Source organism: Oncorhynchus tshawytscha, linkage group LG13 (genome assembly GCF_018296145.1).
Source record: "Oncorhynchus tshawytscha isolate Ot180627B linkage group LG13, Otsh_v2.0, whole genome shotgun sequence".
NCBI classification, from domain to species: domain Eukaryota; kingdom Metazoa; phylum Chordata; class Actinopteri; order Salmoniformes; family Salmonidae; genus Oncorhynchus; species Oncorhynchus tshawytscha.
In genome coordinates this window covers 50,000,134-50,023,190 of record NC_056441.1, presented here as the reverse complement: position 1 = coordinate 50,023,190, position 23,057 = coordinate 50,000,134, and the positions used below count along the sequence as shown (strand labels likewise).

At 43.8% G+C, this 23,057-nt stretch overlaps 2 protein-coding genes across 10 annotated transcripts; both read right to left on the bottom strand.

The window, feature by feature from the left end:
* Positions 1–1,271: 1,271 nt before the first annotated feature.
* Positions 1,272–8,750, bottom strand: LOC112244713 (uncharacterized protein C19orf47 homolog). 7 transcript variants are annotated; one of them, XM_024412461.1, is made up of 8 exons: positions 8,646–8,750; positions 7,328–7,415; positions 5,254–5,368; positions 4,315–4,444; positions 3,975–4,100; positions 3,670–3,816; positions 3,333–3,406; positions 1,272–3,230 (listed from the first exon to the last, which is right to left on the bottom strand). In XM_024412461.1, the coding sequence occupies exons 1-8, from the start codon at positions 8,662–8,664 to the stop codon at positions 2,703–2,705; spliced, it is 1,227 nt and encodes a 408-aa protein (XP_024268229.1). In that variant the 5' UTR covers positions 8,665–8,750; the 3' UTR covers positions 1,272–2,702. The 7 variants fall into 7 exon arrangements, with proteins under 7 accessions (XP_024268229.1, XP_024268231.1, XP_024268233.1 ...); XM_024412463.2 differs by having other exon boundaries at positions 4,315–4,396; positions 8,646–8,749; XM_024412465.2 differs by lacking the exon at positions 8,646–8,750 and adding an exon at positions 8,585–8,625.
* Positions 8,751–9,064: 314 nt separating this feature from the next.
* On the bottom strand, positions 9,065–17,885 carry LOC112244712 (protein fosB). 3 transcript variants are annotated; one of them, XM_024412458.2, is made up of 6 exons: positions 17,595–17,884; positions 17,195–17,373; positions 15,367–15,735; positions 15,061–15,168; positions 14,330–14,680; positions 9,065–13,302 (listed from the first exon to the last, which is right to left on the bottom strand). In XM_024412458.2, the coding sequence occupies exons 1-6, from the start codon at positions 17,656–17,658 to the stop codon at positions 13,249–13,251; spliced, it is 1,125 nt and encodes a 374-aa protein (XP_024268226.1). In that variant the 5' UTR covers positions 17,659–17,884; the 3' UTR covers positions 9,065–13,248. The 3 variants fall into 3 exon arrangements, with proteins under 3 accessions (XP_024268226.1, XP_024268225.1, XP_024268224.1); XM_024412457.2 differs by lacking the exon at positions 9,065–13,302 and having other exon boundaries at positions 13,914–14,680; positions 15,397–15,735; positions 17,595–17,885; XM_024412456.2 differs by lacking the exon at positions 9,065–13,302 and having other exon boundaries at positions 13,914–14,680.
* Positions 17,886–23,057: the final 5,172 nt, after the last annotated feature.

The window sequence follows — 23,057 nt, the reverse complement described above, 5'->3', positions numbered from 1 at the left end:
GTACCATTTTACTGGGTGACTCACTTTTACTTGAGTCATTTTCTACTAAGGTACCTTGACTTTTACTCAAGCATGACAACTGGGTACCTTTCCCACCACTGATACTACAAATCAGAGGTGAAAGCAGTGAAGTGAAGGTCGATGAGAGTTCTCGCTCTTCCATGTATTATGTCTGTCTGAAACAGTGAGTGGGAGAAGACTGGACAGGCTGTCACATTGCACCATCCCTCCCATCTGTCTGTCACTGTCAAAGCCTGGTTAGTGGTACCAGCTGTGCTCCTGCCTGTGTTTGTCGATGCAGCGCATTTGTGTGTGAGGGGGAGGCTAAGACACCCATCTCCAGGGAGGTAACACTGACAAGATGGAGAGCTCCCTGACTCAACCCCTAATACACAACACTCCCAGACAAACACACACCACTCCTTCAGACAAACACACAACACTCCCAGACAAACACACATCACTCCTTCAGACAAACACACAACACTCCCAGACAAACACACACCACTCCTTCAGACAAACACACAACACTCCCAAACACACACCACTCCTTCAGACAAACACACAACACTCCCAGACAAACACACACCACTCCTTCAGACAAACACACAACTCTCCCAAACACACACCACTCCTTCAGACAAACACACAACACTCCCAGACAAACACACACCACTCCTTCAGACAAACACACAACACTCCCAAACACACACCACTCCTTCAGACAAACACACAACTCTCCCAAACACACACCACTCCTTCAGACAAACACACAACACTCCCAGACAAACACACACCACTCCTTCAGACAAACACACAACACTCCCAGACAAACACACAACTCTCCCAGACAAACACACACCACTCCTTCAGACAAACACACAACACTCCCAGACAAACACACACCACTCCTTCAGACAAACACACACCACTCCTTCAGACAAACACACACCACTCCTTCAGACAAACACACAACACTCCCAGACAAACACACACCACTCCTTCAGACAAACACACACCACTCCTTCAGACAAACACACAACACTCCCAGACATATTATTGAACTCCTCGATAAATGATCAGCTCAATGTCTATTCCACCGAGAAGCCAAATATTGACTCTGGTCTCACACCTGCATTTTCAATGATAGGGTATCTCATGAAAAGAGAAAGGTCCAAAGTTCAAGAGCACCGTGTAGGACTGAAATCCTGGGGGGCGGGACGGCTGGAGTAGCTAGCTCAAAGACGGAATGAAAATAAATCAGGCAAGACTTTTTCCGACATTTTCTTGTTTATCTTCAAGATCACTTTCACAGGCAGGGTGCCTTGTTCCATTACATCTTAAAAACAATAAAACCTTGGATGTTTTTTTTTTTGTCATGATTTTCAAAATATATATATATATACAGTGTAGCAAAGTTCCGGTGTGAAGTTTAATAAAAAATAAATAAAACACCGTCTCAAAATGACATTGAGTTGGGTGAACACCTGCTAAGTATTGCATCGATATCAAGGGGACATTACATATCAGTTCCTATACCATGCTGAATTATGACAAACCAGGGGCTTATAGAGGAAAGCACATTACACATTTAGATAGAAAGGGTATGGTGCAGAACTAACATGCTTCTCTTGTTAGTCAACTAAAGCATCATGTGAGCTCTATACGTTACATTTCTACGTACTGAATAAGCCCCGGACTCACAATAAAATCTACTTCCAGGTCAAGGGTGGGTAACTTCCTCTTCCGTGAACAGACAACTCAGAATCTCTTGGCTTTCAAGCAGATGGCTGTACACAACCAGAGGATCAATGTGGCGGTGGAGCCTTCAAAAAAGGTAGGCATCATCAAGCAATATGCATTTACACATTTCTACAGATACAGGTCATATAAAATGAGGTGATGAGATGCTCTTGCTTGTGGGTTGAGAGGTTAATTGATGTGCCGTTTGCTGCTGTCCAGTCTAGGGCCAGAGTTACAGCATTAAAGTCTTCGCAGTGGACTGTACTTCTCCTGTACCAGGTCATCACGGCCCAAGTGAGGTGAGTGCTTACGTGATATGGGGAATAACGTTACATCGTGCATTCCAACAATCCATTGTGTCACTTAGCCAGCTTCACTAGAAGCAGCTCTCCGTAAAAGCCTACAATACAGACCTGTTTTGTGCTAACATTCCACCCCTCACATAACAAACATAGCATGACAAGGAGGGGAACGTTAGCACAAACAGGTCTCTGTTGGTACCCTGGTTAGCTCTTCATGTGATGTTATCAACATGTCACAATAACTAGCCTTCCGGTAACAGATGGCATCATCAACTGGAGGCATATGAGGTCAAGAGGCCAGTGTTGGTTCCATGCCATAACAATAGTATAAAACAATACAACTAAAAGCTGGAGATGGGTACAGAAGGTTTAATCTCCTTGTTTGGCAGAGGAACAGCAGCGTGGAGAAAATGTGTCTAACCTAAAAATGTAGTTAGCTCGGATGGGTCAAATTTATGCCTATAGAAACTAAACTTACCTTTCAAAACCTGATGAAACATCCAAAATGTTCATTCACCCAGGCCGATTGCAGTGGTCGTCTCAAACCTCTAAGGTTGGATATAATAACACAATGCTTTTCATGACTCCAACACGTAAGGGGAATAATACCAAATAATAAAAAGGTACGGTTTAAGTCTAGACATGACCTGATATGTGTTAGGTCCTCCTGCTGCCTAGTCTCTTAAAGACATTGACTGACCCTACGTCCATCTGAGCCCCAAAACTCTCTCCTCCAGCCCTGGTGCTGCTGCTGACCTTGGGGCTAGCCAGGGCTAGGCCTGGCCGGGCCTTATTTCTGGTGCTGGTCACCCGGCTGTCCTGGGTGTCGGCAGGTGGTGGGGAGGCAGGGGGCTTGCCCAGTCTCTGAAGCACGCTGAGCTTGGCAGGGGGGAGGCCATCGGGGGACGAAGAGGAAGAGGAGGAGGGAGAATCAGTGGGGTGGAGTTTGAATTTCCCTCCCAGGCGGCGGAGGGTGGTGGGGGCCAGCTTGGGGGCCACAGGCTCTTTCTTCTGGGAGGGTGGGAGTCGCTTGAGGACACCAGCGTACTGTAGGACCGAACCCTCTCCGTCACTATCATCCTCCTCCTCCTCCTCTTCCACTCCGTCTACATCAACCCTTCCTGCAGTTCCCTGCTCCTCCTCCGCGCCGTCTGCTCGGCCCAGACGACTGAAAACACCCGTGGCCTGGAGAGAGACGGGCCATGAGAGCAGAGAGGCCATGCCCTGACTAACACTCAACGTCAGTCACACAGACACACATGTAACGTGTCAAAAGTGAGGGCTCACCTTGCTGCTGCCCGTGGTGGTATCTGCCTTGGACTCGGCTCCCAGTCGCTCAAACACAGACATCCGCTTGCTCCCTTTTTATAGGTAAGAGAAACAGAGTTAAAAAGATAAATATACTGTCAAACACAGAAATTGAAAGAGTGGGATGGTGGTGTGTGTGTGTGTGTGGGTGGTTCTAGTGAGGGATAGGGGTCATCTTTATCATTGTAAGAGATAAAGACATTCCAAGACCCATTTCCTTTAGATGCGTCAGACCATAATGTTAGTGGGATGAGCATTAAAGGGCGTTGAATGATTAGTTTCCTTGGTTCACCGTGGCCAGAAGGTGAGGCCCTACCTTTCTTGACCTGCTGGGCCAGGATTCGGGCGGTGCGTGCCGTGGTGCCTTTGGGCATGTTGATGATGTACTTGCCTTCCATCTCTGCAGTCACGCGCCGACGCTTCACCGGCAGACCGTTCCCCTCGTCAGCAGGCCGGCTCAGCACTGGGAAAAAGAGAGATAGGATGGCGAGAGAGAGGAGGTGGAAAGAGGTAGAGAAGAGAGAGTCAAGTGTGACATCTATGCTAGGGAGATTTTGCCTCCAGCTACGGCAGATAGTGAGAAGGCCAGTCCACACAGAGGGTGGAAAAGGGGGTAGCTACCTGCTTTGCCACCTTTGGCCTGTTTGTTGGACACTGTCACAGAGATTGCCCGGTTGTCAGGGTGATGGGCTGGTGTGTTTGGCGGTGAGTCGCGGCTCAAGGCGTTGGCAATCATACGTGTGGCGGCTGCAGAGAAACAGGAGGATTAGAAACATATGGTGAGGATTCTGGCACAGAATGGCTCCCGTGCATTACCCAAGAGGGTGACGCTACTCATTGGCGGTGGAAGGGGCGACTTATCGTCCTACACTGTTAAGCACGTTGAGAAATGCGATACATAAAAGGCAAATCACTGGTATGAAATTCATAACGGTTCATTGTGTTGAACCAAAATACTCACGAGTGTTGGCAGTTCTTCGGAGTTCGGTCTGAACGCTGGACTGTCCTGAGGTTATGGCCTGTGTGGCCATTTTGCACATGTCCTGGAGACGGGAAGGGGAGGTGGGAGAGAGGCAGTATTGGAGTAACTGCTGTCAGAACAGCATTAAAAACAGCAAGTCTTCTGGCAAAGAACCATATCTCTATCGCATGACTTGTAGTGCTGCATTGGAGGAAGTGCTCCCAACATGTGCCCGAAAAGCTCTTTAAATTGTATTTATTTATTTATTTCACCTTTATTTAACCAGGTAGGCAAGTTGAGAACAAGTTCTCATTTACAATTGCGACCTGGCCAAGATAAAGCAAAGCAGTTCGACACATACAACAACACAGAGTTACACATGGAGTAAAACAAACATACAGTCAATAATAGTAGAAAAATAAGTCTATATACGATGTGAGCAAATGAGGTGAGATAAGGGAGGTAAAGGCAAAAAAAAGGCTGTGGTGGCAAAGTAAATACAATATAGCAAGTAAAACACTGTAATGGTAGATTTGCAGGAGAAAAATGTGCGAAGTAGAAATAGAAATAATGGGGTGCTAAGGAGCAAAGTAAATATATAAATACAGTAGGGGAAGAGGTAGTTGTTTGGGCTAAATTATAGATGGGCTATGTACAGGTGCAGTCATCTGTGAGCTGCTCTGACAGCTGGTGCTTAAAGCTAGTGAGGGAGATAAGTGTTTCCAGTTTCAGAGATTTTTGTAGTTCCTTCCAGTCATTGGCAGTAGAGAACTGGAAGGAGAGGCAGCCAAAGGAAGAATTGGTTTTGAGGGTGAAATGAACGATGCAACAGGTCAGTGATTGTATCTTTCCGGCCATCATTTCTCTAGACCGGTGGTCTAACATCCTGTCGATCACGATAGACTGGTCGATCATGATCTACACAAGCCGTCTCCTTACCTGTCGGTAGACCTGTTTGGCGTGTTTGAGGATGGCAATAATGTCACCGATGACAGTGATGCCCAGGTCCATCATTATCTCCTTACTGAGGTCCATCAGCATGTTCTTCTGGACCCTGCAGAGAGGGTGAGAGAGAAGGAGGTGAGATTGCGAGAGAAAATAGATATTTAATTCCTAATAATAGAAGAATGGACGAGAATTTATTCGAAATTGATGGAAATAATTCACGACTTCGATACCAAATTGTTTACATTTACATTTTAGTCATTTAGCAGACACTCTTATCCAGTACATACTTTTTTCCAGGGATGCAAACTGGTGAGTGCCCAAAAAGGTGACACTTTCTTTTTGCACTGAAACATGCAAAAAAAAAAAACCTCTCCTAGGGGGTCAATACAGGTTTTAACAAAAGCAAACAACAAAGACTATGATCTACATCAGCGGTTCCCAACCACCGGCCCCACGCACGGAAAGGATAATTAATTATAATGTGTGTATATATATATATATATATATATATTTTTTTTATCTGTAAAATAAAATAATAATTATATATAATTAGAGGCTATTTGTGCAGTAATTACATTGAACTTGGCGCAGTCTGTTGGTCCTTTTCTCACCACTCTAATATCTGTCACGCCCACAACAGTTTACAGATTCTGAACTTGAGTAACGCGAGCGCCCATCGCCGTCGCGTGAGCTGTGTTGCTCACCAACTACGTTAGTTGACGTGAATAAAAAACAAGCAAACGTCGAGATCTTCGGAAGGGCTAAGGAAGATAAAAGGCCCAACGACGAAGTCGATAAAGCAGAGCCCGAGACAGAAAAAAAAACAAAAACTCATTCAATAGAAAATATGATGTCCTACCTAAAATATGGCTTTATTGCGACAGGTGACTCGCAGTCCCCTGTGCGTAGTATGTGGATATAGGCTATCCAGGGGGAGATCGCCTGCCAGTGTTTGAGTTACGAGAGCCGCTGCAGAGAATTCTTTCAGGAAAAATAGTCACCACTGGCAGCACATTTCAATGACGAGGAATGGGCCGCAAAACTCGCTTACCCGTGCGACATATTTAACCTGCTCAACGAACTCAATCTCACTTCCGGGGGAGAATGACCACTGTCTAAGTTGGCAGATAGCGTGGCTGCATTCAAAGCCAAACTGGAACTGTGGGGAAGGCGAGTGAACAGGGGCATATTTGACGTTTTCCAAAAATGAGCGGGGATTTAGGGAGAGACAGACTGGGCCGTCTTTCTCCCAGCTGGTGAGCGATCCCCCAGCTTCGCTGTCAATGGAGTTCGAGCGTTTACTTCCCAACCACCAAAAGACCCACGAAGTGCGAAGGAATGGATCCGCGACCCATTTGTGAATGTACCAGGTGAATCGTCCATGTCTGTGCAGGAAGAAGATCAACTCCTTGAGGTTGCAAATGACGGTGGCCTTAAAAGTATGTTTGAGAGAACTTCATCTCTGCCGACCTTCTGGATTTACAATCAAAGCTGAATATCCTGACATCGACAAAAGCATTGAAAACGTTGATTCCATTTCCAACATCCTATCTCTGTGAAGCGGGGTTTTCCGCAATGACGGCAACAAAAATCAAATTACGGAGTAGACTGGACATAAGGAACAAGGGTGTCACTGTCTCCCATCACCCCTAGATGGGACCGTATTGTTGCCGGGAAACAAGCTCAGGGCTCCCACTGATTCAGCGACATGGTGAGTTGGCATAATTTCAGCCAGAGTACACCTGGCATACCCCTTTTTATCCACTGTATTGAAAGAGGAAAAGTGTGTGGTGTTTTTCACAGCTATTGCCAGGCCCAGCTACAGCTACACTCGATCCCTGAATCTACTTGTTTGAAACATTGCTTCATTTTCACCTAATTCTCTCATTCTGAAAATTAACCACATATTGTAGAGGGAAAACATTAGTTCAGATAGTTCCTTAGCTAGTTAACATTTCACACAGATTGCCAGGGTCCATTAAGCAACTAACGAGTTATAACTTGAGGAATGGCAAGGAGTCATATACCAGTTAATACTATCGCGAGTGAAGACCGCCTTAATTACCTGTTGTCCACAAAAGACACGGCATAGTTAACAGCCAGACCAGCAGGTATCCCAGCATCTTTGAAGAACTGGATCCACTCCGAGGTGGCTGAAAAGACAGAGGGAGGAGCGTTAAAACCCGCTCAAGTAGCTGATTAAAAACAAACACCTAGACTTGAATTGCTTTAGTGTTTAATATAGCTCTTAAAAGATACTTGTACAAAAGTGATCTTAAAACGTATTTTGACAAACCTATTTTTCACTGGCAATACTAAAAGCCATAACTTACTGACCTTCAAAGTTAAAATTCAAAGCCATCTGATTTGGCTATATCCACATAGTAGTGAGCTCCAATGGAACATTCCAAGTGGAAACCCTGGTGACAGGACAGCATGCTGAAGTCAGACAGCACATGCTCGACCAGCCAGCTAGGTGTTATTTGTAAAACCATGATGGATCGCCTTGTGGTGACAGCGAAATTCCACTGGGGTTCATAGACACATTTGATATTGCTAGTGTTTCCACCAGAACGATAATGTTGCCGTCAAAGCGGATCAGTGAGGTGTAAAGGACTTCATTTTACAGTATCAGGCAAAACAACATAGTTTTTAATTAAACTGAGTGGTCTCTGGTTAGCTAACTAGAGGGCGATAACAGGCAGCCAAAGTCAGTCCCAACATGAGCTAAAGGGCCTTGGTTGCAGTGAGTGGGCTACTCGTCGCGAACATATAACATAACATAACTTGCTAACTAAACTAATTAACCAACCGTTCTGTCTAGGATTCATTTCACGATGGCCTGCACGAAACGTATGATAATGAAACTAGGCGACCTTTCGGTAACGTTAGTAGTTAGACTAGTGATCTACCTCCCCTCCATCACGCTAATGTTAGAACGATACATGTGTAGTTGTGGACTAGCTTACTAGTTGACTTGCTAGCTAGCCAATTTAACAGTAGCTAACGTTCATGTGAATGAAAATGTGAGCTAGATTGACTTCAACTTCGTACGGATCAGTCAACTCGGTGGTGCTACTCATCAGTCCCACTTTTGTTTGTGGTAAAAAAAAAATGTTTTAACCACAAACAAGAATGATGCACGAGCAATTTTGAATAGCTAACGTTATCTAGCTAGCTAAACGGCTAACGTTAGCTACTACATTCTAGTCGGCACTTGAGACCTACACACTATGCTAGCTAGACACAGACACCAGTTTCTCTACATTCCGAAAAATAAATATCCTTCATCACTATTCTAAGAATAATTAATAACAATTACATATTTGTGTAGTCTTTTTAAGCGATCTTCTACATTATCTGGGCCCTTTTATATCACTCACCTGTTGTTACGGACGCCATGTTTACAGAAGAACAGCTGCATCCAGGAGACAGCTCCGTTCGTGACGTAATTTCCGTTGCGTTTCTGAAGTGGCATATTTTCACCACCAGAGTGCAATGTAAGCCTTCAATCTACTGCCATAAATTGTCGTTCATTTTTTGGAGACATTTCAGGTTACATTTTCTGATAGAGGTGAGGAATGGGGCCACACCTGTGGAGTCTGGTGGGAGGAACTTTAGGACGGGCTCATTTTAAGGGCTGGAATGGAATAAATGGAAGCGTAACAAACAGATCAATCAAACATGTGGAAACCACGTTTGACTCTGTTCCATCTATACCATTCCAGCCTCTACAATTAGCCCATCCTCCTATAGCTCCTCCCACCAGCCTCCACTGGGACACACACACACACCAAACAAATAACCTTAACAATGTGTTGCTGTTTATTGAATGCCATTTTCGACAATAAAGATTTGGACCGTAATATAAACAGTTATGGAGGGGATCGTTCACTCAGCTTTCACAGTCTATCAACAACAACGATGAGTAAAGGCCCCCCCCCCCAAGTAAAATAAGAGAGAATGGAGGAAAGGAGTTAGAAAGGGGTGGACATAGAGAGAGAGAGAGAAAAAGGGAGAACGAGAGAAAGAAATGTGACCGGTGGACTGTCATAACATCTGGTCCATTTGAAAAAGATCGACAGTACTGTATAATATAATCAGAGGTTAAATTGATTCATTCAGAAACAGAAGCAAGAGAAGGCTATTGAGTATTACATTTCATCAATTATTATACTTATTTTATGCATTGGACAAGGACAAGTATGTAGTTATCAAAGCACCATCATTAGATCGATCAGTTGAGTAAAAGTGTTTGTACCACTGATGCAGCACCCTCTCAATATCCTCCAATAAAACCCATTTAGTTTAGGGCCTCAGCTGTTACAAATAGTCTCAATGTCTCAAGTATAAATTTCTGAGTCCATTTTCATTGTTCACTGCTGATCACAACAATGCAACCGTTGCTTCACAGAAAAATACAAACCTATGTTTACATATACAGTCTTTTTTTTTTCTAGAGAAGGCATTCAGGGAAAGATGAAGGTTCTATTGAAGGAAATAACAGAAATAAGGCATCAAAGGAAAATGCTAAGAAATGGAGTGTTTTGAAATATTTCTTTAAGATTCATATATTTATAATCAAGGTCCACCCCTCAACCTCCACTCAATTAGGTCAAGACCTCTTGGCCCAAACATAGATACAGGGCTATGTGAATGAAAGCTTACGGTACAGTTTATAACAAGGGTTGAAAATCACAGCAATACATGGTCACACTGGACACATAGCGTAGCAGAAAGAGAGTGCCAGAAGACTTCTGGCACTGCGTAAATGAAGTTCTTCAGATGATTTGCTACATGTCTACCTCTGACGATATGACTGCATCTCAAGAGTCTCCATTTCAGTACATAACATCGTACGTTTGCAACCCATGGGGAAAACAAATCGTTTGTCGTTCACAAAAATGGTCAAAGACCTCTTGTCTGTTCCAGTCAGTCTTATATCAGGTATTTGTATGAAGGCAGGTTCACTGATGCGACAAAGTTACTGAGTTTGTCATAATTTCTACATGTGTCCATGGCCCATCTCTACTTGGATTGTTAGGAAAGGAACGTCCAAAATGACTTAATCCTCTCAGTTCTCTCCCTCAATCCTCCTCTCTCTGTCTCTTGTCTTTACCTTCCGGTCTCTCTCTGCCTCTGTCTGTAGGCCTCCAGTGACGGTGTGAATAAACAAATCACACGAGGGAGGTGGTGTGAAGGCAGTATTGGCCACCAGCCTGGACACTGCAGAAAATGCCAGTTCCGGAGATAAGAGAAGGGGGGGTTTGACAGTGAGCAAGCATCTGCAGTGCGGACAGACACTCTCTCTGTCTGTGTGTGTGTGGGGTCTATATAACGGACACCTTAGATGGTACAGATTAGAAAACGAGTCTTATGTGAACTGGACCTCATTTCCTGATCTGTCCAGTGCTGACATAAGTGCGTATTCTTCTTCCTAACCGGGTTTCCAGGCTCAGACAAAAATGACATAACGTTCTCTGAGAGAATGCACGGTTGGGATTCAAGAAATCAATGCGACACCTGTTTAGGGTGTGAAATAAGAAGAATATCGTCGGCATGAATATTCAAAACATGCTCTCGTTCAGTGAAAGAACCACGGCATTGTTGTTTTTGTCCAACTCTGGAGACTCTGTGAGCTGCTGTTGATGGAATAGGACCCATGGACCTTATCACTGATAAGACTTGTTGTAAGTGACCCTGCCAGAACAGGATGTACAGGGCTATGTGAATGAAAGCTCGCGGTGCAGTTTCTAAGTTCATCTGATGTACTACAGGTAGCGGCACAAAACCGTTCCGTACACGTGCCATCTATCAGCATAAAACCCCTTTCACACATCATCAACAATGCCATGGTAGGTTCATGGAAGGAAATGAAAAGGCAATGATGTTCGCCATTCAAAAAGGGCATACGAGGCCTGTCCCTTGTCTTACCAGTTGAAGCCTGGCACGTTAGTTATTTTGGAGGGGCCCTCTTTTGAATTCAACAACGACTTTAGCCCGTCTAATGATAGGCCAAACACATTTTTTTTTCTCTATCACACCTCCATTGATATTTCAACAATAACTACTATGAGGTGAATATTTTAAAGAGAGCAACTCTCAAAAAGCTCTCCAGAAATGTCTGTCGATTTGAATCGCATGATAACTACTTTATTGAACAAGAATGCACACTAGACTCTAACAGACTTCTCAACAAAAACATTAAATTAAAAATTATTTGCATTATTAATACTTTAATATGTATTTTTACATTCAATTCATATTAGTTTCCTCATTTTGGGTCCGAAGAGGACTAAGTGGTGGCATTAAGCTTTGGTGGTGTAGGCATTGGGACTGACCTCGCAGAGGAAAACAAACAGGCAAATGTAAAAGCAAAAAGGCAATAGTACCACCTCAATAATCTCATCATACTGACGAGCCGCAGTACATGCAGTATCACGCGTTAGATATAGTTATCCTGAATAGTGTGCTTTATATATAAAACATGTGAGCAGAGGCAGTGATAATGTGCGTCATATTGAGGGAATGGTTAAGTACGGTCATTTATTATAATTGTTTGTTCTTTTAGAAAAATATCCATTTTAAAACCAGCCTCAACAACCACCTCTGTTTCTTCATTGACAAAAATATCCCATTTTTATATTTCAAACATTCATACTTTACAATCATTGTACATACACTTCAATATACATATCTTCTGTATGTATATGCGTATGCTTTTAAGTATACTTTTGACACATATAACATTTTATGATAGTGCACATGCCTCTGAAGTTGCCAAACATAATATTTTTTTAAAAATCAAATAACAACATAATGCAATAATAATAGTAACATTAAGGGCGAAACCTCCCCTGAAAGAACAAAAACGTCCGGCATCGGCATCACAGGTAAGAGCGGAGGACAAAGCCAAACATAATTTTTTTTATACATAAAACATAACAAATGTCACTTGAAAATGAAAAGGAACAAATTCACAGGCAAATGAAGAACACATACTCATAAACACCCCCTCCTCCCGTCTCCTCTGTGTGTCCGGCCTCTGTATTGTGCTCTAACATCGTGTCAACCTCAATCAAAAGAAAGAAATAAGCGGGCCAAGTGGCTCAGAGTGGGATACACTCACAATAAATGCACCTCCCACTAGGAGAGGAAGAGAGGCCGCTCATCCCAATGTTCAGAGGTTGGTTGAATATTCCTTTTTAAAAGTATCTTTAAAAAAACAAAAAAAAACAATGGTTCACATCTGATACCAATAAACTCATGTCTGACAAAAAGCTCTTTACCAAAAGGACATGCCTTTCTCAATGTTTTTTTTTCTTCTTTTCATCATGACATTTTCTCTGTCAAAGGTAAGACTTAAAAACGACAACAGAGAATACTTGGTGATAAAGGAGGGGGGAAGAACATTGTACACAATAGTATCAGTAACGAATGGAGGACAATTCAGATGCTTGAAAGCGACGGTATGAGTATTTGTGTGGGCCCAGGGTGAAGAGACTTTGCAGTATGGCGGTGGTACTATGCCAGTAAGAGGTAACCCATCCACACAGTTGGCAAGAGCTGGATTGTTTTTTTGTTGTTGGCGTTTTTAAAATTCAATTTAGGCTTAAGAGTACAGGGGGCTCATCCTTTGTCTCTGCCAAAGTTTCAGCTCTCCCTCTAGACCTCTACCTCGGCTAAAGCCTCTTCTCTCACTCTCCTGCCGTCCTCATCTCACCAGCGCAACACAAGTCTCATTTCATCTCCATCGTTTCAACATCCAACAATGGCTCAGGAGAAGAATGAAAAGAGTGACAACCCTTTTGCATTTGTGTCCATCCTATTTTGTGTCTTTTCAATGTGTTTTTTTGTTTTGTTTTGTTGCTTTGTTTTTTTTAAAGCTCTACTTTGAGCGAAACACTCCAGGGCTCCTCAGTGGGGGGAGGGGTGCGTCCGTGTCCATGTGGGGGGACGAGGGGGATGTGTGAGGTGGGCCGGCGCTCAGTCAAGGTCCCAGGGTCTGGAAGGGCTCGGCGTGCTCTCAGGGTTCGAAGACTTCAGAGAGGAGAGAAACAAAGATGGAGAGATGGACGAAGAGTAGACGGCAGGATAAAAAGAGAGAGAGCCAAATAGCTGGAGGCTGTGACGCCCTCCCCTTTCCAAGTCACAACTAACGACGAAGAAGCAAGAGGAACCGAGAGGATGAGGAAGGCAAGAGGGGAGAGCAAGATCTCAGCAGTCTGGCCTCACAAAAGAAGACCCAACAAAAGAAGACCCAAACCTAAGTCCTTCTTCCCTATTTCCGCTTGCACAAATACATTCAGCATGAAGAGGAGGGGTGAAGAAGATGAGAGCAGGAGCAGTGAGAGAGGAATGACTGACAGAGGGAACGACGGGGAGGACAAGTGTGCCTGTGGGATCGCAGGTGAGCATGTTTTCTATTTACTGTGTGCACTGCACGTGCACGTCACAAGACGTTGAAAGATTCATTGTGAATTAACCTGGGTATGATGTCGGAGAATGTTTTCACAGATCGACTGACAACTCAGAGCCCAGAGTTTTGGACTCAATTTGAATTCACTTGAAATACTTGAGTTATATTTAGTTTCCTCATAAGGACAACGGTGTGCACTAAATGCTATGCGGTCAAACTTTGCTTGATGTCATGTTTACTCGGTCTGAATGTGTGCGATTTTTTTTTTTTGTTTTTTTTTTGTATCATTACATAATGTATGTTCATCCATGTTGTTGACCTCGTCTACCATGAGCAACTGTTGTTTGCCGTATATAAGTGATTGGCGTAGGGGCGCGCGTGGTGTGTGTCTCTGTCGGTCAGTCAGAGCGCGAGCAGCGAGGGCGAGTTCAGGGAACCAGAGGACTGCTCGCTGCTGCTGTTTCTCTGGTTAGCGCTGACCCCGCAGGCTCCCTCTGGGTAGCTGAACACAAATGAAGATGTGTATGAAGGGTTGTAGCTGCCAGCGGCCGCGCCATCATGGTGACCACCACCCCCACCGTCGGCCACCAGGCACGGCCCACCCGGCGCAGGCTCGCTTGAGCCATAGAAAGAACTAGAAAACGCTACCTCCTGCATCATCCCCGGGTGCGGATTAACCTGTTGCTGCGGTTGAACCTGTTGCTGCGGATGAACCTGCTGCTGTTGTTGCTGCTGCGAAGTAGAAGGCTGCGAGGTGTAGGCGGGAGGCAGGTAGAAAGTGTCCTCCACAGTCAAGCCCACGATGGAGACGGGGGCCTGTTGGGGCAGTAGGGGCTGATGCTGGAGCTGTGTGGAGCCTGAGGCCTGCTGCTCCTGGTAGGGGATCTTGCAGCTGGGCTCGTGAGCCACCAGGACAAACTCCAGGCGCTCCTTCTCCTTCTGCAGCTCAGAGATCTCAGCCTCCAGCTCAGACTTCTCCTCCTCCAGGATGTCGGTCTCCTGTGGACGGAGGGAGGACAGGCGAGAGATAGGATTCAAAGAGCTGTATAGTCTAACCCTCTATGTCTATGGAGATGGATGCATGGCTATCTTTCTAGATATAGATAGGCCTACATGTTTCCTCCTTGGAATAGATAGCATAGCCTATGCTAGGACTGGTAAATTAGACTATAACAACTGTAGGCACAATAGACTATCACAAGCACGATAATCATCTTTGCTCACTTCAACTTCTGTTAATAACCAGCCACTTAAATAACATTGTGTTCCTATTACTCACATACACAGTCATTACCATAAGCCTAGTAATGTAGCGTAACACACTGTATATAATTATTACCATAAGTCATTTTGACAGTAAGAACCCCAGCCAAGCTCACCCCTTGCAGTCGGTCAGTGAGTTCGCGCCGGCGGTTTCTGCATTTGGCGGCTGCCAGCTTGTTCCTCTCGCGCCGAACACGCCTCTTCTCCTGCTCCTCTGGAGTCAACTGGAGGAAAAGAATAAGGAGAGATTAAAACAAACCCAAACTTGGTCTTTGCCTCTATCTCGCTAGCTTAGAATAACAGATATATAGATGTCTCATCAGATACAGTATCATTAAAAAAATGTGGTGAATGTGTTAACTCTTACTGTCTACCTATTCAACATATAAAGATTGACACACAGGGCATACACACACACTTACAAACACACCAACATCTCCATCGTCACTCACAGACTCGTCTCGTACACGGCGACTACGAGTCCTAGACTGGCGGATGGGGCCCGGGGCTGGGCCTTGCTCCGGGGTCTCAGAGCCTGTGGGAGTAAAACCTGAGCCAGAGGAATAACTGGGCCCTGGCAGATCATAAGGGTCTACCAGGGACACAGACTGGGTCCCACTTTGGCCAGAGGCCTGGGACGAGATGAGAGTTGGCTGCACCATCCACTGCAGGTCCTGGCTGCTAGTGATGGCTGTGACTGTGGGCACAAAGGAGCCTGGCATATCCACTCCTCCACTGCTGCCCCCGGAACCACTGCCTACCCCGTCCCCGCCTCCAGCAGACACACAATCCTGGAACACACAGAGATGGCGGGGTTAGGCATGAACAGAGAAATGTGATGCTGCTATACAATACAATGACATCAAAGTGTCTTGCTCTTTAAACATTGCTTTGTGAACAACTTAGATGTTGATTTCCTTGAACATAAGAGGGTAGATATCACAGCAGAAGATTGCATAGCCTTGGTGTCCATAAGACACACACTTTAGGGCACAGTTTGACGCACCCATTCTAATTGCAAGTCATCTATAAACAAACGTTGAATAAAATGCCACCATTGCAAACATTTACCATGTGGATAAGAAGCTGACTGTTATAAATGCATTGCATGTCCCCCTTATTATGATCTCATTATGATCCTAACTTAATAACAACAATCTATTTAAATGTGTTAAAATGTAACACATGTATAACCCTTATAATAACATCATGAAGGCTCATACAAGCTTACAATAAGTAATAAAGCATATCAGGAAATTTCACTCTTATGGAATGATTGAATGCCAGTGAGAGTTGGAGTCTCCCAAAATCCCTGCAGAACAACGTTATAAATAGATCACTGCAAGAATAGATTTAGGTGCCCAAATCTATCCTTGGCTCTCTCTGCTTTAATTAGAACTGAGACGAGCAGTGATGCCATAGTAAACTCGGAATACATTAATATTCATATCAAAGCGTGTAACGCAAGGCGGCATGCAGCTTTGAGGAGACCGCCCAAACCAATCAACTCGCTCAAAAAAAGTCCCCCCTCCTCCCCCGGCGTTCCCTTAGCAACGCAACGTAACACTCCAAAATAGAACGCATTTACGTCACAGCAAGCCCTGAACTGGGAGCGTGGAGAGAAGCGAGAACAGGCGGAGTATTTTTGTGCATACGTAGGAGAGTGCCAAAACGATGTCATCCGTTGCGCGGGGCGCTGTAAACCAACCACCAAAGACAGTACACGATGCTAGTAACATTGGCAAAGCCTGACTCCGAGATCATGCCGGCCGGCAGCCTTTATTTCAATCAAGTTCAAGTCCCTGTAATTTTCCAGGACATTAGCAGCATATCTTTAGCATTGTTGATGCGACGTGAAAGGGAAATGTTCTTGCCTTTCCCTATCATAGAACCTATGTAATAACAAGCTTATAATAATGATGATACTCAGGTTGATAAATCCAAACTCTGCATGGTTGAACTCTAATGCGACAAGGTATAACTGCACCAGCATTTGCAAATGCTACTGAACTGTAAAGCATCATATGAAATTATTCGAAACTCAACCCATATTCCTGGAATACAGCCCACGGCATCATCATCATAAACAACATAAATCAGACTTCATGCATTATTATATAAACATCCGTCAAATGAAATGTTTCCTCAATATTATAGTGATAAACTTTCGGAAAGTGGGCGGAAAGGACACATAAGCTCCCTTTCTCGAATCATTGCTCAAAGTAAAGACATTGGACTTATTGGACCTACCTGTGAGGCACTGGCCGGCGGGCTCCCGAAGGAGTCCACGGAGGAAAGGTACTGAGACTCAATAGACGGGGACGAACTTCCACGGGAGATGGTATCAAAGTCACCGGGGAACCCTTGGAACATTACCCCGGAGGAGCCGAGTGAAAAACCTCTAGTTCCCGGAATGAGTGTGACGTCACCTGCAGTTCGAGCGCACACACATGGGCAAGGGGAGAGAGGGGAGACAGCTGTCAGTTTGCTGTCATTGAAATGCAATCTCATGTATCTAAGATAGGGTCAACAGTAAACATGCATAACTGGAAACCTTGCTTTACGTGTAGCCTACATTGTATATCGGAAATAACGTAATAAGAACCGTGTTGCTGCATTATCTAACATTCATGTTAAGAAAGTATTTTACCGTTAATGTGTTCCTTATTGTGCTCCGGTAAGATGCTCTTGGTCTCTTTCCAAAAAAGTTGCATGAAGAAGAAAATCCTGTTCGCTGCAATGGAAACAGTCCTTACGTTCCGTATTTGAAAAACTCATTGATCCAATTCAGAGTCCGCTAAAATATGTCCTTTGTCCGTTTTTCCAAGGTGCAATTATAGATCCATGTAAAAGTCCACTATGGATAAACTGATCAGCGATATAGAGTCTCGGCCCACAGAAGCGAGTCTTGTCTTATGAATGAATCCATGGAGTACGAGCGAAGCATTGTAAAGGACACGAAGTCCCGCCTCGGAGTTCCGCTGACGTACGTGCCCATTTATGGGGTTATGTTTTTGTTTGGTATCCTTGGTAATGACGTTTAGCTAGGGATTCCCTCTCCCACAGAAACGGTACAGCAGACGAGAATAGAAAATGTTACTAACACAGCCACGAAATATTTCTAACCAGTAAACATTTTCGGATAGTAAATTTAATGAAACAACATGTTTTAGTGTGCACGTAGCCAAATTATGTATTGTAAAAGCAGATGAAATGATCATCCAAATGCACTTGTTCTTAGTATTTTGGAGGTGTCTGCTCATGTAGACTAATAATTATTTTCTAGACTCAGTAAAAAAGCCTAAATATTGTAGAGTTAAGCTCCAGATCAGGTAAAACTTTGAGGGCTAGTTTGGCCCATTGCCTAATGAACATGTTCATGAATAAGACAGGCAAGATTATTAATGTACAGACTGTCTGCCTCGTATATATATATATATATATATAGTATTCATCTTTGCATAGGCCTAAAGAGATAAATAAATATAGAAATGAATATAGATCTTGCATGTAGGTTAGCAGATATATAGCCTAGTATATACTGTAGGCTATAGCCTAGTGACAATGAAATGGGATATTACTGAAATTACTTCTAAAGGTGTATCAATGAACGTGCTGGCACTATTCAAGTAGGCGTATTTAGACCGGTTGGCCATTATAAACATATACACATTCCATTGTCGATTTCTTACGCAATTGTGTTGGTTTGACATCGCTCACAAGAGGAAGGAAACACACCAGGCAAAGAGAGAAAATCCTCTCGGATAAACTTTCTCACGGACACGCCCTCGGGAGTTCCCTTTCTTGAAGAGGCCGTGGAATCCCTCGTTCTAGAACGGGATCATCTGCTGCTGGGATTTCGACAGGTTTTTCGCGCTGGCAAGTTTGAACGCATATATTTATTGTTCTTTATCGTTGCATCAAATATCATCAATATTAGTTTATGAGCTGGTCTTTTAGACTGAAATGGAGAAGGTCGAGCCAAAGCATGTGAAGCAATAAGCAAGTGTTTTTGGACTTCCATCCGACATGTGTTTGTATGAGTGGAGCATCTTCAGGCAACTCATCTATGGACGGTGAGACTATGCACTCATCTAGAAGATGGCAAGATAGACTATGTGTTATTCATGAGCGTGGCGTGTGAAATGTGCAGAGGGCGTCGCTGATCAATGATTCTGTTGTCAATTTTTTTCCCACACAAGTTCCCAGAATAACAACGAGGGGTATTCTTTATTCAAGAGTCTCCAAACATTTTACCAGAAAATATGTAAGCAGATTGAAGCAGAGCGTTCCGACACCGATCGTGGGCAGTAGTGACGGAAATACTGCAAACATTCAGTCACTGCAAACATCATCCTCTGTCGAACTGTACATAAACATGATTGATTTTCTTTTCTGTAGCCTGCTCCTCTCTACGTAAAGACGCCAATGGGAATATGGCAGGTGGGAGGAGGTGTGTGAGGGAGTGTGTGTGGGGGGGGGGGTAAAATGTCGTAAAATGTCACCGAGGCAGGCATGTTGTAGAATACATCGGTGTGTAAAATGACTGGGAATAGTGGGGATAACAACAATTAGTCAGCACTACAACGTCACCGATGAGGAACGTTCTGCACTCTGTCCGTGCTCAATCGCAATGATTAATCCGTACAGATGGTCCATGGTAAACTCTGAGGTCATAACAATACCGCATACATGTACCTACCTACACAAGAGAGCAGCAAGTTTTGTATTATATTAGAGGAAGGAGGTTCATAGTCAGGGAAGTTATCAAGAAGATAGGACTGGCGGGCTATTATTGAGATCAATAGCATACCTTACATTTCACATTCTTATTGCACTGACTAACAACCACAACTACCATTAAGCTGTTTAAGAAAGGAAAAGGTCGTTGAATTGAGGGATACAGTTAGCATGGACTGTGGCGGCAGGTAGCCTAGTGGTTAGATCGAATCCCCGAGCTGACAAGGTCAACATCTGTCGTTCTGCCCCTGAACAAGGCAGTGTCATAGGCCGCACTGTTCCTAGTCCGTAATTGTAAATACGAATTTGTTCTTTACTGACTTGCCTAGTTAAATAAATAAAAAGCATCTGCAAACAGCAATTCCCTTGTCATAAACACATCTGCACTGCAAGCTGAGGCTAGCTAGACATAAACAAGAAAAGCCAAGCTGTGTATAGCATGCATACATATATAATCAACGAGACTTGTCTATGTTATATAACGGCTAAAACAAGACTACATCGGTTTTACAGACCAACCATGTGCTTACAATCCCTTTCTCACCACAATCCCTTTCTCACCACGTCTGCTGCATGTTTGTACAGCGTTGCGTTGCCTTGGAGATACAGTTCCAACACGCCTGACGTAGAGACGTAGAACTTTTGTCTTTTTTTGTTTTTGTTGCCTGGCAACCGGTTTCCGCAGTAACCAGTTCTTGAGTGACAGGGCAGGGGCAGAGCGGTAGTTGAGGCAGGAATAACATGGCTGACTGAAATGTAGCTTTTCCTCGAATCCACTCGTTTAACAGCTCATTTTGCGTGTTTTAAAGTTTGTGTTATAGCCCTGCCATCTCCGTTTACAAATACGTTAATGGTTTTGCATGCATACATCTAACTTGTAGTCGTGTGAAGCGTCGGGAGATACTAGCTACAACAACGCAGCATAGCAAGCATTCTAGCTAGCCTAGCTACAGCAAGCTAAATTGTCCCCCAACTTGCTTTTCACGAGATTCCTCTTGGTTGCTACTCGTGGCTAATTGGTTTGGTCAGGAAATGAATTTTTGCAAAATAGTGTACATTGAAATAGTGCACATTGTTCTGCCTAGGAAGTTAGCCATTCAGTTGTCATCTGCATCCAATAGTTGTTAATACTCATTTTCATTCAATAAAATATGTTAGGGACATTTCTCCTGCTTTATAGAGATGTGGTGGTTTTGAAGTTCATGCAGAAGTGTCGAATAAAAATCTGCTAGAAGTCTACGTGTTGCAAAATTACTGAGGTCTTACGACATTGACTGCCACTTATTGCACAATATTGTTATCCAACATATGAATACTGCTATACCACAAGGTCATAGTTGGCTATATTATTTGACTATCATTCACCATTTTCTTAAGCAAATGACTGAGGCTAAATTGGTATTGTAAGCTACTCAGGGAAACCGGTTCTTAATAAATTACAAATCTCAAAATATATTTCATAAGAAAATTACCCACATTTTTGTTAGTTGTTTCTCATATGTGCCCTGTATGCGCCCTGTTTAGCCTGGTCCCACAATCTAGTATGGCTCTTTTATGGACACATAACAACAGTCTAAAAGGGTTTTCTAAAACACACACACACACACACCTTGGATCAGCCTATGACCTGTTTGTGTGCACTAGAGACTTGCAACGTGGAAAACAAATCAGTATGAACCACCATGCAGTTTACTTTTTATTATTCTCCTAATGTTATAGTTTTACAGTATACTCCTTTTGGTATCTAGTGTACCAAAAGCATTTGAGACCGTCTCATTGATATCAGGTAGCCTAAATGCCAAATGTATAGCAATGTACACCACAGGGGTGTTACAAGTGCTATATAAACCTGCATAACTGTTGAGATTTTACATTTTCTATCAGTGTCTGAGTTCATGCATTTTGCATTCCAGAGGTACTAAATTTGTAATGAACCAGTAGATGTCTTGTGCCTCAGTGGGGTTTGTTTCGCTTGTCCCTGCGTATTTTCGGGAAGCTGCTAATTTGCTAACATGAGGCCTGTGCCTGTTTCCTTGAGGGGCGGGGCATTTTTCCCCGGTCTTCCTGACCCAAATATTTGTTACCAGGCAACAGCCAGGCCCGTCCCACTCCAGAATGGTGTTGTTTACACCCCTTCGGTCTGCTCACCCCGACAACATTGCATAATCCTTCTCACAGACTTTCCCCACTGAAATAAGTTTGACCTGGATTTGTTTGCTCTCCAACACACCACAACCCCCACCCCCTCCTGTTAACCACAGAAATATAGCTAACTTTATCTCCAAAGCTCTCTCTACCTTTTCCTTCTCTGTCTGTTGCAGCTACTCACTTAGTTTGCGGGACAAAAGTTCTGCAGAATAGTTCAGGACTTTGAGGCAGGCAGGTTACAGGGCTATTGCTTGCTTTGGGGGTAAGCTCTTGGCTACACAGTTGTATGGCAGTACGTATTTTTCTGATATAAGGGAGAAACTCTGCCCCTACAACCTCTCCTTCTCTCCGTTCCTAGTCCGTCAAATCCAGTAATTATTTCTTGGCAGCATAGATGGGCCATTGCCTCAGCCTAAGCAAACATGACTTGTATTTGTTATATTAACTGGGATATAGCAGAAATGAATACCATTGGCCGCTTGAGCGAAACTTCTATGAGCTCACAATGACCCTCAAACTTTTGAACCTGTGGACTTCTCCTTTTTCTGTTTGTTAAAACCTGTTAACTTCCCCCTTTTTCTGGCTACAGTTGCTTTAATACATATGTCAAACTATGATATATTACCACTATGTTGAACACTCCCCCTGTTTAGTGTTGACCTATTATTAAAACGTTGCAACTATCGGAGGTATGTACTGGAAAGAGTAACGTCTCTACCTCACACTTCCATAACTACAGTTAAGTAGGTATCATGTCTCCACACTCTGTTTATCTGGGGAGGGAGATGGGGAACCCCTGTCCACCTCTGTGTGGCGGTATCTCGCAAAACACTCAGTCGTGCCTGGAAACATCTGGAACGTCTGGGAGCAGAATGAGGTCATATCGCTACCTCCTTCCTGCACTCTCTCTCTCACTGTACAGCTGTCTGGGTTGTGTTATACTTGGACCACAGACCAGGGAGTGTAAAACAAAGGATTTGCAAGGGCTAGGACTGAAATAACTTGATTAACTAGACCTATCCTTCCTCTGCTCCTCCTGCGTCGCTCTGTGGTCAGTGTGTTCAGACAGACAAATAAACAGACAGCCAGGGTCATTAACTTTTACTTTCTCTTGTGGTAGATAATGAACTCAGAATGCTGGAGTGAGACAAGTGTTAAAGCAAATATTCACCTATTTTGAATGTTATATTGTTTTTGTGCATCTCTTAGTGATGCTCTATCGATT